This window comes from Hemitrygon akajei, chromosome 5 (assembly GCF_048418815.1).
Source record: "Hemitrygon akajei chromosome 5, sHemAka1.3, whole genome shotgun sequence".
Taxonomy (NCBI): Eukaryota; Metazoa; Chordata; class Chondrichthyes; order Myliobatiformes; family Dasyatidae; genus Hemitrygon; species Hemitrygon akajei.
The window spans coordinates 121,651,135-121,667,384 of record NC_133128.1 but is presented as its reverse complement, the minus strand read 5'-3'; the positions used below and the strand labels follow the sequence as shown (position 1 = coordinate 121,667,384).

General features: G+C 45.5%; 1 protein-coding gene across 1 annotated transcript in view; it reads left to right on the top strand.

Moving 5' to 3' along the window:
• The window catches only part of glb1l (galactosidase, beta 1-like), a 38,089-nt gene that overhangs the window by 11,310 nt on the left and 10,529 nt on the right, over positions 1 to 16,250 (top strand). Inside the window, exons 3-6 of the mRNA XM_073046341.1 lie at positions 4,674 to 4,824; positions 5,812 to 5,872; positions 9,752 to 9,846; positions 11,636 to 11,816. Coding sequence (XP_072902442.1) covers positions 4,674 to 4,824; positions 5,812 to 5,872; positions 9,752 to 9,846; positions 11,636 to 11,816 — 488 coding nt within the window. The remainder of the gene's footprint in view (positions 1 to 4,673; positions 4,825 to 5,811; positions 5,873 to 9,751; positions 9,847 to 11,635; positions 11,817 to 16,250) is intronic.

The following is a 16,250-nucleotide window of genomic DNA, read 5'->3' as shown; positions in this document are numbered from 1 at the left end:
AGATGAAGTGTCTCGACCCGAAACACCGCATGTCCATTTTCTTCCACAGATGCTGTCTGACCAACAGAGTCCATCAGTTTCTGTCACTCTTGATTCCAGCATCTTCCATATCCCATGTCTCCAGTCTGTTTTAAAATCCAGGCACTTGGGAAGGGGGGAAATTCTTCCTCCATTTCTCTCTTAACCTCCTACCCATCGTGGCCCAATGCTCATCTCTACCCTGTCACCATGACATCCTGCCCTTCTGCATAATACTGTAGCTCCAGTGATGCCACCAACGGAAGGACAGGGTTATGCCAGAGAGGGTCCAGAGATGTTTGTAGAACTGGAGTGCTTGAGTTATACGTGTTTGGACAGGCTGGGTATTCTATAGAGTGAAGGACGTGGAGAAGTGGAATGATATATCACAGATGTATTGACAGAATGCTACAGATGTATCGTGGGGATCATTCTGACTGGTTGAATCAGCTTCAGGTATGCAGGCGCCAATGCACAGGATTGGAAAAAAAGCTGCAGAGGCTTGTAAACTCAGCTCCATCATGGCCATTAGCCTCCCCACCATCAAGGGCATCTGCAAGAGGGCAGCATGAATCATAGAACATTGAACAATTCAGCATTGTACAGGCCCTTCAGCCCACAATGTTGTGCTGATCTTTTAATCTACTCTAAGATCAATCTAATCCTTCCCTCCCACATCGTTGTCCATTTTCCTAACATCAGTGTGCCTATCTAAGCTTCTTAAATGACCATAACGAATCTTCCTTTACCACCACCCTTGCCAGTATGTTCTACACGCCCACCACTCTTTGTAAAAAAAAACACTTCCCTCTAACCTCCAATCACCTTAGAATTACGCCCGGGCATGAAGGGCCCTTACCATCCAGAACATACCAAAAGACACAGGAGCAGAATTAGCCATTTGGCCCATTAAGTCTGCTCTGTTTTCTCATCACTTCTATCAAGGTGGAGGTAGAGGAGCCTGAAGACACATATTGTATGTTTTATCAACAGTTTTTTTCCCTTCCCATATCAGATTATGGAATGGTCCATGAACCTTTAAACACATATCACTATTTTGCATCACACACAAAATGCTGGTGGAAAGCAGCAGGCCAGGCAGCATCTATAGGGAGAAGCGCTGTCGACGTTTCGGGCCGAGACCCTCCGTCAGGACTCACGAAGGGTCTCTGTCCTGACGAAGGGTCTCGGCCCGAAATGTCGACAGCGCTTCTCCCTATAGATGCTGCCTGGCCTGCTGCGTTCCACCAGCATTTTGTGTGTGTTGCTTGAATTTCCAGCATCTGCAGATTTCCTCGTGTTCACTATTTTGCTCTATTTTTGCACACTTGTTTATATATTTCTATTGTAATTTATAGTCTACTGCACTGTTGCTGCAAATAAGAAATTTCATAACATACACTCAGTGGTTCTTTATTAGGTACCTCCAGTACCAAGTGTGGTGCGTGTGTGTGGTCTTCTGCTGCTCACTGGATGCTTTTTGTTTCTCGCTCCATTCTCTGTCAACTCTAGAGACTGCTGTGCGTGAAGATCCCAGCAGATCAGCAGAGTCTGTTCCATGTTGGGATGACTAAAACGTGGGTTTCAGGTGAGAGGGAGGAGGTTTACAGGGAATCCAACAAAGTCTGATAAGTTTTGCTTGGGAAGGCAGCTGGTCTAGAGAGCTAGGACACCTGCAATAAGGGCAGAATGTGGACTGTGACTAGTGGTGTGCCACAGGGGTTGATGCTGGGACCTTGGTTCAGTATTTTTATAAATGATTCAGACGGAGCTTGCTCTCCATATCGTACTGCCCAGGCTTGTGTGTCTAGACAGCTAGGATGCAATGTCCATGGTCAACTCTGACCGATGGAGGCCCCTCAGCTCACCTCTGATGTAAAAGTACACTACATGGTTAGTAAGTTTGCATATGACATTAATATAGAACATTAAAATTAAAATTTTATTTTAATTACCACTATTGCTTTAACATTCAGATTAGAAAATTAAAATAGAACAGTACTGGACAGAATAAAGAGATTCTGCAGATGCTGGAAATCTTGAGCACACACAGAATGCTGGAGAAACTCAGCAGGTCACTTAGCATCGATAGGGGGTTAAACAGTCGACATTTTGGGCTGAGACCCTCCATCAAGACTGGGCCAGGTGGAAATATGGGCAGAGAAATAGCAGGTAGAATTTAATCCAAACAAGTGTGATATAAATAGCATGACTCTTACTAACACACACAAAATACTGGAGGAACTCACCGGGTCAGGCAGCATCTATGGAGAGGAATAAACAGTTGACATTTTGGGCCAAGACCATTCATCAGGACTGGTGAGGAAGGGGGAAGAAGCCATAATAAAGAGGGGAGAGAGGAGGAGTAGGTGATAGGTGAGAACAAGTGAGGGGAAAGGTGGATAGGTAGGGGAAGGCAGGGTGAGCTGAGAAGCTGGGAGGTCCAAGTGTTCAGTAGTAACACTCTCACTCTTTCTGTGCTGCATCGATGACTGCATTCTGCACCTATGCTGTGCTCATCAATTTCAGCAACTGGGCCTCCAGTTTCCACCCTGCCGTCAAACTGACTTGGTCCATCTCTGACACCTCTCTCCCCTTTCTCGATCTCTCAGTCTCCATCTCTGGAGACAGATCTGATATCTTTTATAAAGTTACTGACTCTCACAACTGTCTTGACTATAGCTCTTCCAACCCTGTCAATTGCAAAAATGCCATTCCTTTTCTCAGATCCTCCACCTCGGCTGAATCTGTTTTCAGGATGAGGCTTTCCATTCCAAAACATTTGAGACGTCCTTCTTCAAAGAATGGGGTTTTCCTTTGTCTTTCATCACTGCTGCCTTTACTTTCATCTCCTCCTTTCCCAGATATCTGCCCTCGCCACATCTTCCTGCTGCCATTACAGGGATAGATTTCCTCTTGTCCTAACCTACAAGTCTATGAGGTTCCATATCCAGCACATCAATCTCTGCAACATCTGCCATCTTCAGTGGGATCTTACCACCAAAAACATCTTTATCACTCCTTCTGTGATGTCCATGTCCGGTTGTCCCTCCTGACACTTAATCCTTGCAAGCTGAAGTGTTACACCTGCCCCTTCACCACCTTCTACATCTCCATTCAGGGCCCCAAATAGTCCTTCCAGATGAGGCAACATTTCACTTATATATCTGTCTGGGTTGTCTACTGTAGCTGATGCTCCCAATGTGACCTCATCTAAATTGGTGACGTAGATTGGGCGACTGCCTCATTGAGTACCTTCACTCCACCTGTCACAAAAGGTGGGATTTCCTGGTGGTCACCTATTTTAATTGTATTTCCCATTCCTACATGTTGGTCCTTGCCCTCCTCGACTGTCACGATGAGGCCACTCTCAGGCTGGAGCAGCAACACTTAATATTCTGTCTAGATAGCCTCCAACCTGATGGCATGAACATCAATTTCTTGAACTTACAGTAGTTTCTCCCCCTGCTGCTTCTTTCTTTTCCTTTTCCCCATTCTGACTCCATCTCTTACTCTTTTGTTCACCTATCACTTCCCTCTGGAGCTGCTCCTCTTACCATTTCTCCCATGGTTCACTCTCCTATCAGATTCTTCCTTCTTCAGTCCTATACCCATGTGTCCATTCTAGCTTTGCACTTCATTCCACCTTCCCTCTCTCCTATCTGCCAGCTTGTACTCCTCCCCTCCCCCACCTTCTTATTCTGGCATCTTCCCCGTCCTTTCCAGTCCTGATGAAGGGCTTGGCCTGATACATCAACTGTTTATACCCCTGCTTCAATGCTGCCAGACCTGCCAAATTCACTTTAGAATAAAGATGAGAAGGAATTTCTTTAGCCAGAGGGCAGTGACTCTGTGGAATTCATTGCCACAGGCAGCTGTGGAGTCCAAGTCATTGGGTTTATTTAAAGCAGAAGTTGATAGTTCTTGATCAGTCAGGGTGTCAAAGGTAACGGAGAGGAGGTAGGAAAATGGAGTTGAGAGGGATAATAAATCAGCTATGATTGAATGGGCTAATTCTTCTGTGTCTTATGGTCTTCCTCCAGCATTTTGTGTGTTAATTGTAATAATCTTATAATGGATAGATGTTCTTGAGCCTGGTGGTATGTATTTTCAGGCCTGTCTGGAATTATTGAGGATTTATTAAATAAATTAATTAAATACAACAGAATTATAATTAATTATTCACAAGCCCTTGTTAATTAACTAAATAATAATAATCAGAACCTATCAAATATTGAAAGGCCTATATTGAAGTGGACGTGGAGAGAATGTTTCCATAGTCGGGGAGTCTAGGATCAGAGGACACAGTCCCAAAATAGAGGAACATCCATTTAGAACAGAAATGAGGAGGAATTTCTTTAGCCAGGGGGTGGTGAATCTGTGGAATTCATTGGAGGCCAAGTCATTTGGTGTATTTAAAGCAGAGTTGGATAGGTTCTTGATTAGTAATACAAGGAATTTTGTAGAAGTGTCAGTTGCTCTCATTTAGTGTGGGAGAAGGCAGGAGATGAGGTTGAGAATGTTAATTGTAATAGCCTTATAACAGTGTGGCAGAAGCTGTCCTTGAATCTGGTGGTATGTGTTTTCAGGTCTGGTCTGGAAGTATCAAGGATTTGTGAATAATTAGTGCCATATCTCTGTCCCTTCCCTTCCAGGTATGTGGCTTGGAATTACCATGAAATGACACCAGGCGTGTTCAACTTCACAGAGTCCAGGGACATTGAAAGTTTTCTCCGCCTTGCCCAGGAAATGGGCTTGCTTGTCATTCTGCGCCCTGGGCCATACATCTGTGCAGAGTGGGACCTGGTGAGTGCTGGCGTTCATTGGCATCACTCCCCTACCCCCTGCGACTAAGCTGGACAGGTGCCTGGGGTTGGCTGAAGACGAGTAGAGCGGGAAGGAGGGGCAGAGAGTAGGAGGCTGCATGGTGGCAGAACTGTGGGTGGGGGTGGGTGTCCAGGTCTGGCAGAGAGAAGGGACACAGTGGTGGGAAGGGTTGGCAGGAATGGGATAGCTTTGGAGAACAGAGATAACCTACCTCTACCTCCTGGGACAGGCTCTGAAGATGTGAACTCTCTCTCCCGTGTTGGACTGGGTGGAGGAAAAACCACCATCTTCCTTGGTCTGTCCCACACATGACTCCAGACTGGTTGACTCTAAAATTACCTACTACATCTCCCAGTTTACTTTTCTTAGAGATACACATAGCAACCAGCCCAACGAGCCTGCAGTGACCATTTGCACTCATGTGACCAACTAACATCTTTGGAATGTGGGAGGAAACTGGAGCCCCTGGAGGAAACCCACGCGGTCATGGGGAGAACGTGCAAACTCCTTACAGACAGCGGTGGGAATTCAACCCAGTTGTTGGTACTGTAATAGTGTTACACTAATCACTATGCCACCGTGTTGCTCATTTATCTTAAAACTGCAAAGGAACTGAACTAGATAGAAAAATTGCCTTAATCCAGGCACCAAATTCTAACACAGCAAAATCCTCCTCCTAAACATTGTGTAGAGTGAGGGGGAATATTTAAAAGGAGATGATGTGAGACTAGTTTTTTTTATATACTGGGATGAGCTGCCAGGGGAGGTGGTGGAGGCAGATACAATGTCAATGTTTGAGGCATTTAGACAGGCACATGACCAGGCAGGGAATGGAGGTAGATGGCATCTTGGTCAGCACAGGAGATGGGCCAAAGGACCTGTTCCTGTGTTGTACTGTTCTGTGTTCCTGTCGCAATTCATTGCTTTTGTGTTTGGAGTTTTGAGTTTTATCATTTCTGATTTCAGGGTGGCCTCCCAGCCTGGCTCCTGCAAGATCCAGCCATCAGTTTACGGTCATCTGATGCAAGTAAGGTATCTCTGTTAACGGGCATGCTGGAATGAGGTCAGAGTGGATGTTGTTTGCAGGAGTTTCTGGGACAGAGTTAGAGCAGAGAAGGATACCCAGGAGTGAGGAGACAGAACCGTGGGGCTTGAAGCAGCAGAGCATTGGGAAGCATCTGGCTGATTATGAGAATTCTGGGAAGGATGAGGAAGGTCAGAGGGCAGTGAGGCTGCAGGAGGTGAGAAGCAGTGGCAGAGAGCCAAGGGAAGGAGAGTAAACACTGGCTTTGTCAGAGACATCCACATCTTTGGTGGGAACTGAGACAACAATGCCAGTGTTGTGTAAGACATGGTGAGACCAAATTTAGAGCATTGTGTGCAGATCTGGTAATGTACCTATAGGAAAAGTACCAATAAGATTCAAAGAGTGTAGAGAAAATTTACCAGGATGTTGCCAGGACTTGAGGATCTGAGTTACACTGTATGTGCAGCTCTCTCACTGTAAGCTCATACTGAGATAGCTATCACTGGGAATACAAGCTAATAGTAACATAACTGTGCAATGCATGGGGAATAATGATGAAAAGGCCATTTCCAATAAATAAACACATCCAGGGTAAATACAATACAGGTAAACACAAACATAGAAGTCTGAATGTCCTTTCTAAGAGGGAAAGCAGGACTGTTACTTGTCTGAACACCAACACACCCATGCAAATTTACTGTTCACCAAGAAGCAATAATTTACTGAAAGTTTTGTGCCAAATAACCCATTCCAGGAAATAAATATTCACGCAATGTCCAATGGAAAAGCTATCAAACTTTCTCCAAGGTCGTGCGCTAACTAAAGTTATCTGCATATTCTCTCTGAGACCATTGTCTGCATGAAGATTTTCCGACAGTGGTATCTGTCCTTCCCAGTGGGTTCTGTGAGCGTTTCAACATGATTTTCTGCTATGTTCGTTGTCTGATTCCATTCTCCTCTTCGTTTCTGCGCTCTCTCTAGAAAATGGCTGTCGTGCTCTTTCTCCCGCATTCTCTCGAGAATATTCCCAAGACAAATCCTATTGCTAATTCAACAAGCTTAACTTGTAAATCAACTGAAATGCAGCAGAAATGAAATACTCAATTGTATAATGTAATTAAAGGAACACATTGCATCTTGAAAAAATCTAGAGGAAATAAAATACCCAACAGTGTAACTATATTGATAAAATAAAGCACGGTCTTAAACCAGGGTATTGCATAAGGGAAGGTTCAATAGGTTATGACTTTATTCCCTGGAGCAAAGGAGAAAGAGGGAAGATTTGACAGAGGTATACAGAATTATGAGGGCTTTAGCTAGGGTAAATGCAAGTAGGCTTTTCCCACTGAGCTAGAGTGAGTTTAGAACTAGAGGTTATGGGTGAAAGAGAAGTGTTTATGGAGAACGTGAGGGGAATTTCTTCACTCAGAGGCTGAGGAGCTGGCATTGGAAGTGGCGGATGCGGGTTTGGTTTCAACATTTAAGGGAAATTTGGATAGATACATGGATGGGAGGGGTATGGAGGGCTATGGTCCAAGTGCAGGTCGATGGGACTAGTTAGATTAATAGTTTGGCATGGGCTACATGGGCCAAAAGGCTTGTTTCTGTGCTGAATGACTCTGTGTCGTGGTCAGCACAGCCATCTGTGCACCATAGATTCACCATTCTTTGGTTCAAGAAATTATTTTTCATCTCCGTTTTAAAGGGAGCTGTCTATTCTGAGGCTGTGGCCTTTAGTCCTCGATTCCCCCACTATAGCAAACATCCTCTCCACATCAATTCTATCTTGGCCTTTCAATATTTGGTAGATTTCAATGAGATCCCCCCTCATTCCTCTGAACTCCACCGGGTACAGGCCTAGAGCCATCAAATACTCCTCATACGCTAACCCTTTCATTCCCGGGATCCTTCTGAACCTCCTCTAGACCCTCTCCGATGCCAGTACATTATTCCTTAGATCCGAGGCCCGACACTGTTCTCAATGCTCCAATTGTGGTCTGACCCTGCCTTATAAAGCCCCCGCATTCCATCCTTGCCTTTATATTCATTCTCAAAATGAATGCTAACTTTGCACTTGCCGTCCTTCCCACTGACCCAACCAGCAAGTTAATCTTTAGGGTATCCAGTACGAGGCCTCCAAAGTTCCCTGCACCTCTGATTTTTGAATATTCTCCCCATTTAGAAAATATCCATGAGCATACACTTCCCTATGCTATATTTGATCTGGTACTTTTTTGCTCATTCTCCCAAGCTAAGTCCTTCTGCTGACTGTCTGCTTCTTCAACATTACCTGCTCCTTCACCGATCTTTGTATTTTCTGTAAACTTGGACAAAAAGCCATTCATTTTGTCATCCAGATTATTAACATGGAATGTGAAAGATAGCAGACCCAACATTGACCTTTGCAGAATATCACCAACCTGAAAAGACCCCCTTTATTCACACTCTTTGCCACTGCCAGGTAGTCAGTCTTCATCTTCTGAGATGTTGACGCCCAGGTGTTTGAAACTATTCACCCTTTGCTGACTCCTCAGTGAGGACTTGTTTTCACTCGACTTCCTCTTCCTCAAGTTCACAATCAACTTTTTGGTCTTACTGAGTTGACTGTAATGTTGCTGTAACATCACTCAACCAGCTGATCTATTTCACTCCTGCACACCTCCTTGTCACCATCTGAGATTGTACCAACTACAGTAGTCATCGGCAAATTTGTAGATGGTGTTTGAATTGTGTCTAGCCATACTGTTTGTGGATGTAGAGAGAGTAGGACAGTGGGCTAAGCACGCATCCTTGAGGATATGCCATCAACTACACGTCTGCCTGTAAATGGTCTATTTCTCTCTGTTCCCTACTGTTCATTAGCCTTTCTAAATGGCTCAGTTGTTGCTATTGTGTCTATTTCCATCATCTTCTCTGGTAGGTGTGTGTGTGTGTGTGTGTGTGTGTGTGTGTGTGTGTGTGTGTGTGTGTGTGTGTGTGTGTGTGTGTGTGTGTGTGTGTGTGTGTGTGTGTGTGTGTGTGTGTGTGTGTGTGTGTGTGTGTGTGTGTGTGTGTGTGTGTGTGTGTGTGTGTGTGTGTGTGTGTGTGTGTGTGTGTGTGTGTGTGTGTTTAATACATTTATTTCAAGCTTTTCTGCTCTCATAGTAAACCTATATCCTTTTCTATTTGACATTTTCACCTTGGGAGAAAGATTATGACTTTATATCCATTAAATGCCTTGTAATTTTCTAAACTTTGATCAAGTTTGTTCTCAACATCCAGAACTCCTGAGAAAGCAAACCAACTTTTCATTATAGCACATCCTGCTAATCCAGGCAGCATCCTGAAGAATGTGTGCACCCTCTCCACATCCTACCTATAGTATGAAAACTAAAGTTTTATACATCCACAACATCCCACGTACTGTACTCAATGTCCTGCCCTGTGAAGACATGCCTGCCTTACGCCTTCTGTACCACCCTATCCACCTTTGTGGCCACTTGAAGGGGAGCTATAGGCTTGTACCTCAAGTTCTTTCTGCACCTGAGGCCCCAACCATTTATTGTACACTAGGGTGTGGGAGTGGGTGGGAAGGGGGAATGGGGAGAGAGGGGACAGAGGGGATGGAAGGGCATGGGGAGAAGGATTGGGGAGGAGGGGTTGGGAGGGGGAGGTGGTGGAGCGAGCAGTCACAGTCTCTATTTCAGTCAATTTGTTTCTGTGTATGTTTGCTGTCGGTACTGGTTCTTACTAACCACCCCTCTCTCCTCACGCCCCCCCCCCACTGGTTCTCCTTTCTCCGCTGAACCATTTACATTCCAGACTCCCGCCAATTCGAATTTGCGCTGAGTGTGTCAGATCTCACTCATCTTTCAGAGTGTCTGCTCTCTCTTCCCTCAGAATACCTGGCAGCCGTGGATCGATGGTTTGGTGTTCTTCTGCCCAAGGTGAAGCCATTTCTGTACCAGAACGGGGGGCCCATCATCAGTGTGCAGGTGAGAGCAGGACATGCTACCGACATCTCTTACCTCCCTGGTCGTGTGATCAACACTCTCCTCCCCCCTTCCCCCATCATCAGTGTGCAGGTGAGAGGGACAAACCGCCTACCCCTGACCCTCACCTGCTACCGACATCTCTTACCCCTCTCCCTTCGTGTGATGGACACACCCCTCACTTCCCCCTCATCATCTCTGCATGTGAGAGAGCAACCCCCCCAGTTGACCCTCCTATCTCCCTCACTGACCCTCTCCTTCCCCTCCCCTCCTCCTATCATCAGTGAGCAGGTGAGAGAGGGACACCCCACCCAACCCACCCCCCTCACCCTCCACACCTCTCCCCCTCTACTGCTTCGCCTCCCCCTCCCCCACACCCCATCATCAACCAAGATCAACACCAAGATTGGGAATGTAGTGGACAGCCAGGAAGATTATCAAAGCTTGCAGCAGGATCTGGACCAGCTGGAAAAATAGGTTGAAAATTGGCAGATGGCATTTAATGCAGCAAATGTGAGGTGTTGCACTTTGGGAGGACAAACCAGGGTGGGACATAAACAGTGAGTGGAAGGCCACCGAGGACCACGGTAGAATACAGGTCCATAATTCATTCACAGTGGCGTCACAAGTAAATAGGGTCGTAAAGAAAGCTTTTGGCACAGTGGCCTTCATAAGTCATAAGTATTGAGTACAGGAGTTGGGATGTTATGTTGAATATGTATAAGAAGTTGATGAATTTGGAGTGTTGTGTGCAGTTTTGGCCACCTATTTACAGGAAAGCTGTGAATGAGATTGAAAGACTATAAAGAAAATTTACAAGGATGTTGCCAGGACTTGAGGACCTGAGTTATAGGGAAAGGTTTTAACAGGTTAGGGTGTTGGGACCCACTTTCTACGTAGGCGAACTGGCTCACAAAATGGCGTGCGCGTCGGCAGAGAGGCCATTCCCAAAATGGCGCTGGGCCTTCTTCTTCACCAGCAAAGGGAGAAAGCCCGCGCGTGGGAAGAGACTTTTGTAATGCTCCTCTGATGTCCGGTGAGGGCGGGAACGGAACTGTGTAAAAGCTAGTGCCGCGAAGTTTGAATAAACTAATCTCGAGTGCAACTTACAGACTTGTGTGTCTTTATTTCTAGCTCTGTGTGTAGCACATCACTACAAGGGCACTATTCAGTAGAGCGTAGGAGAATGAGAGGAGATTTGATGAAAGTATACAAAATTATGAGGGGTGAAGTTAGGGTAAACACAAGCAGACATTTTCTACTAAGTTTGGGTGAGATTAGAACTAGAGGTCTTGGGTTAAGGGTGAAAGGTGAAATGCTTAAGGGGAACATAAGGGGTAGTTCTTAACTCAGAGGCTGAAAGTGTGGAACAAGCTACCAGTGGGAATGTGGATGCAAGTTCGATTTCATCATTTAATAGAAGGAGCGGTATGGTGACTATAGTCCAGGTGCAGGTCGATTAGACAGATTAATGGGCTGGCATGGACTAGATGGGCAGCAGGACTTGTTTCTATGCTGTAGTGTTCTGACTGTATCAGCATGCAGGTCTGAGAGTCGACACCTCCTCTTTCACCTTCACTGACCCCCCTCTCCCATCCTACTCTTGCTGATTCCCCTTCAGAATGCTGGTGAGAGGGCTGAAACCTATCTACCCACCTCTGCTCACCTCTGCCCACCCTTATGGACCTCTAACTGCCCCTACCTCAATCACTGATGCACCCCCCACATTGCCAACCACAGCGGCAACAATCCCTCGCCGTCACCCCATCAGCAGTGTCCGTGTTCTCTCTAGGTGGAGAACGAATATGGCAGTTACTTCACCTGTGATTATGACTACCTGAGGTACCTCCGCAACATTATCCGGACTCTCCTGGGCTCTGATATCCTCCTCTTCACCACCGACGGCAACCGGCTGGCTGAGCTCAGGTGTGGCACGCTGCAGGGCTTGTACGCCACTATCGACTTCGGCACCAGTGAGTACCCGTCTGCCTCACCTCAGATAACATACGACTCTGAACATAGAACGTAGAACAGCACGGCACGGGCCCTTCAGCCCATAATGTTGTGCTGAACCTTTAACCTACTCAAATATCAATCTAACCCTTCCCTCCTACAGAGCCCTCCGTTTCCCCTTCATCTCTTTATTGTCCCTAATGTATCTGCCTCTACCACCACCCCTGGCAGTGCATTCCACACACCCACTACTCTGTATAAGATAACATACCCCCCCCATACTTACCTCCAATTACCTAAACGCCCTCATTGTAACCATTTCCACCCTGGGAAAATGCCTCTGGCTATCCAGTCAATCTACGGCTCATCATTTTGAACACCTCTATAAAGTCACCTCTCATCTTCCTTTGCTGCAAAGAGAGAAGCCCTGGCTCACTCAGCCTTCCTCGTAAGACATGCTCTCTAATCCAGGCAGCATCCTGGCAAATCTCCCCTGCACCCTCTCTAAAGCTTCCACACCCTCCTTATAATGAGGTGACCAGAAGTGAACACAATACACCAAGTCGTACAAAAAGGCTGGATGAACTCAGCAGGTTGGGCAGCCTCCGTTGAAAGGAGCAGTCAACGTTTCAGGCCGAGACCCTTCATCAGGACTTTGTGTTTACAATACACCAAGTGGAGTCTAACCAGGGTTTTACAGAGCTGCAACACCACCTCATAGCTTTTGAACTCAATTCCCTGACAAATGAAGCCAACACATTATACGCCTTCTTAACCACCCTATCAACTTGCGTGGCAACTTTGAGGAATCTAAGGACATGGACCCTAAGATCCCTCTGTTCCTCTACACTGTTAAGAATTCTGCCATTAACCCTGTATTTTGCCTTCAAACTTAACTTTCCAAAGTGAATCACTTCACATTTTTTCTGGGTTGAACTCAGTCTGTCACTTCTCACTCCAGCTCTGTATCCTGTCAGTGTCCCATTGTTACCTGCAACAACCTTCTACACTATCCACAACTCCACAGATCTTCAACTCATCTTTAAGCTTAACTGGCCCACCCTTCCATGTACTAATAAGACCATAAGATATAGAAGCAGAATTAGGGCATTTGGCCCATTGAGTCTGATCTGCTATTTCATCCTGGCTGATCCAACTTTTCTCTCAGCCTCAATCTCCTGCTTTCTGCCTGTGTCCCTTCATGCCCTGACCAATCAAGAGTCTATTAACCTCTGCCTTAAATACACATAAAGACTTGGCCTCCACAGCTGCCTGTGGCAAAGAATTCCACAGATTCACCACTCTGGGTAAAGAAATTCCTCCTTCTCCATTCTGAAAGGATGCCCCTCTATTCTGAGGCTGTGTCCTCTGGTCTTAGACTCTCCCATCATAGTAAACATTCTCTCCACATCCACTCTATCAAGGCCTTTCACAATTCGATGGGTTTCAATGAGGTCACCCCTCATTCTTCTAATTCTAGCGAATACTCACCCAGAGCCATCAAAAGCTGTTGGTATGACAAGCCATTCAATCCTGGAATCATTTTCCTGAACCTCCTTTGAGCCCTCTCCAGTTTCAGCTCATCCTTTCTCAGGGGCCCAAAGCCACTCGCAATACTCTAAATGAGGTCTCACCAGTGCTTTATAAAGTCTCAACATTACATCCTTGTTTTTATATTCTAGTCCTCTTGAACTGAATGCTGACATCACATTTGCTTTCCTCACCACAGACTCAGCCTGAAAATTAACCTTTAGGGAATCCTGCACAAGAACTCCGAAGTCCATTTGCACCTCAGTTTGTTTTGTATTTTCTCTCCATTTAGAAAATAGACAATAGACAGTAGGTGCAGGAGTAGGCCATTCAGCCCTTCTAGCCAGCACCGCCATTCACTGTGATCATGGCTGATCATACACAATCAGTACCCCGTTCCTGCCCTCTCCCCATATCCCTTGACCCCGCTATCTATAAGAGCTCTATCTAACTCTCTCTTGAATGCATCCAGAGACTTGGCCTCCACTGCCTTCTGGGGCAGAGCATTCCACATATCCACCACTCTCCGGGTGAAAAAGTCCTTCCGCATCTCTGTTCTAAATGGCCTACCCCTTATTCTTAAACTGTGGCCTCTAGTTCTGGACTCACCCATCAGCGGGAACATGCTTCCTGCCTCCAGTGTGTCCAATCCCTTAATAATCTTATATGTTTCAATCAGATCCCCTCTCATCCTTCTAAATTCCAGTGTATACAAGCCCAGTCGCTCCAATCTTTCAACATATGACAGTCCCGCCATTCCGAGAATTAACCTTGTGAACCTACGCTGCACTCCCTCAATAGCAAGAATGTCCTTCCTCAAATTTGGAGACCAAAACTGCACACAATACTCCAGGTGGGGTCTCACCAGGGCCCTGTACATGTCAATAGTCAACCCTTTCTTCTACCAAGGTGTATTACCATACATTTCCGGACATTGTATCCCATCTACCATTTCTTTGCCTGTTCCACTATCTGTTTAAGTCCTTCTGTAGCCTGGGTGCTTCCTCAAAACTACCTTCCCCTCTACCTATCTTCATATTGCCTGCAAACTTTGTAACAAAGCTATCAATTCCATCATCCAGCTCATTAACATATAACAAAAATAATCGGTCGCAACATAGACCCATGTGGAACACCACTAATCATTGGCAGCCAACTAGAAAAGGCTCCCTTTATTCCCATTCTTTGCCTCCTGCCAATCAGCCACTGCTTTATCCATGTTAGAATCTTTCTTGTAATACCACGAGCACTTAACTTGTTAAGCAGCCTCGTGTGTGGCACCTTGTCAAAGGACTTCTGAAAATCCAACATCAACTGATTCTCCTTTGTCTATCCTGTTTATTATAACTTCAAAGAATTCTAACAGATTTGTCAGGCAAGATTTTCCCTTGAGGAAACCATGCTGACTACAGCCTATTTTATCATGTGCCTCCAAGTACCCTGAGACCTCATCCTTAATAATCAACTCCAACATCATCCCAGCCACTGAGGTTAGACTAACTGGCTTATAGCTTCCTTTCTTCTACCTTTCTCCCTTCTTGAAGAGTGGAGTGACATTTCCAATTTTCCAGTCTTCCAGAACCATTCCAGGATCTAGTGATTCTTGAAAGATCTTTTCTAATGCCTTCACAATGTCTTCAGCTACCTATTTCAGAACACTGGGGTGTACATCATCTGGTCCAAGTGACTTACCTACCTTCAGACCTTTCAGTTTCCCCAAGAACCTTCTCCGTAGTAATGGTAGCTTCACACACTTCATGACCCCTGACACCTGGAACTTCCACCATACTGTTAGTGTCTTCCAAGGTGAAGACTGATGCAAAGATCTTATTCAGTTTGTTCACCATTTCTTTGTCCCATTACTACCTCTCCAACATTGTCTTCCAGCAGTCCGATATCCACTCTCACCTCTCTTTTACACTTTATGTATCTGAAGAAACTTTTGGTATCCTTTCATATTCCTGACTAATGTACTTTCATTTTCCATCTTTACCTTCTTAATGACTGTTTTAGTTGCCTTCTGTTGGTTTTTAAAGCTCCCTAATCTAACTTCCCACTAATTTTTGCTTTATTATATGCTCCTAATCCATGTCATTTGTAAAACTTACGAAGTGCAGGGGTTCTAGAACAGATCACTGCAGAACACCACTCGTCACTACCGTCCAGGCAGAGTATCTTTCGTCTACAACCACACTCTGCCTTCTGTGGACAAGCCAGTTATGAATCCAATTTTGGTTTCAGTACCTCTTCCTTCATGACATCTCCTACCTCCTCCACCTCCAGGCATATGTTTTCTCTTCTCTTTCTGATCGATCCTACCCCCATTCTGGTCATCCACCTGTTCTTCATGTGTTGAACACCTAGGAGTTCTCCTTAATCCTATTCGCCAAGGCCTTCTCATGCCTACTTCTAAATCCATTCTTAGCCTTCTTCCTGGCAACCTTGTAACTCTCTAGAGCCCTGTCTGATCCTTGTTTCCTGAACCTTAACTAAGCTTCTTTCTTCTTGACTAGATGCTCCACATCTCTTGTCAACCATAGTTCGTTCACTACTATCCTTTCCTAGCTCTAAAGGGACAAATGGGAGTATCTCCAGCCAGAGCTCCCTAAACAACCTCCACATTGCTTTTGTGCTTTTCCTTTAGTATATCCATCCCAAATAACACTACCAAATACCTACCTAATTACGGTCTAATGGCATCTAATTCACCCTCCCCTAGTTAAACACGTCCCCATACTCTCTGCTCCTATCCCTGTCCAAGGCTATAGTAACGGTCATGTCTCTGAAATGCTCTCCCCCTGAGAGATCTGACACCTGACCTCGTTCATTGCCTAGTATCAGATCTCCTCTAGTTGGCATGTCTACATATTGCTTCCTAGACACTCCTAACAAATTCTGCCCCACTTAAATTTTACATAAGGAGG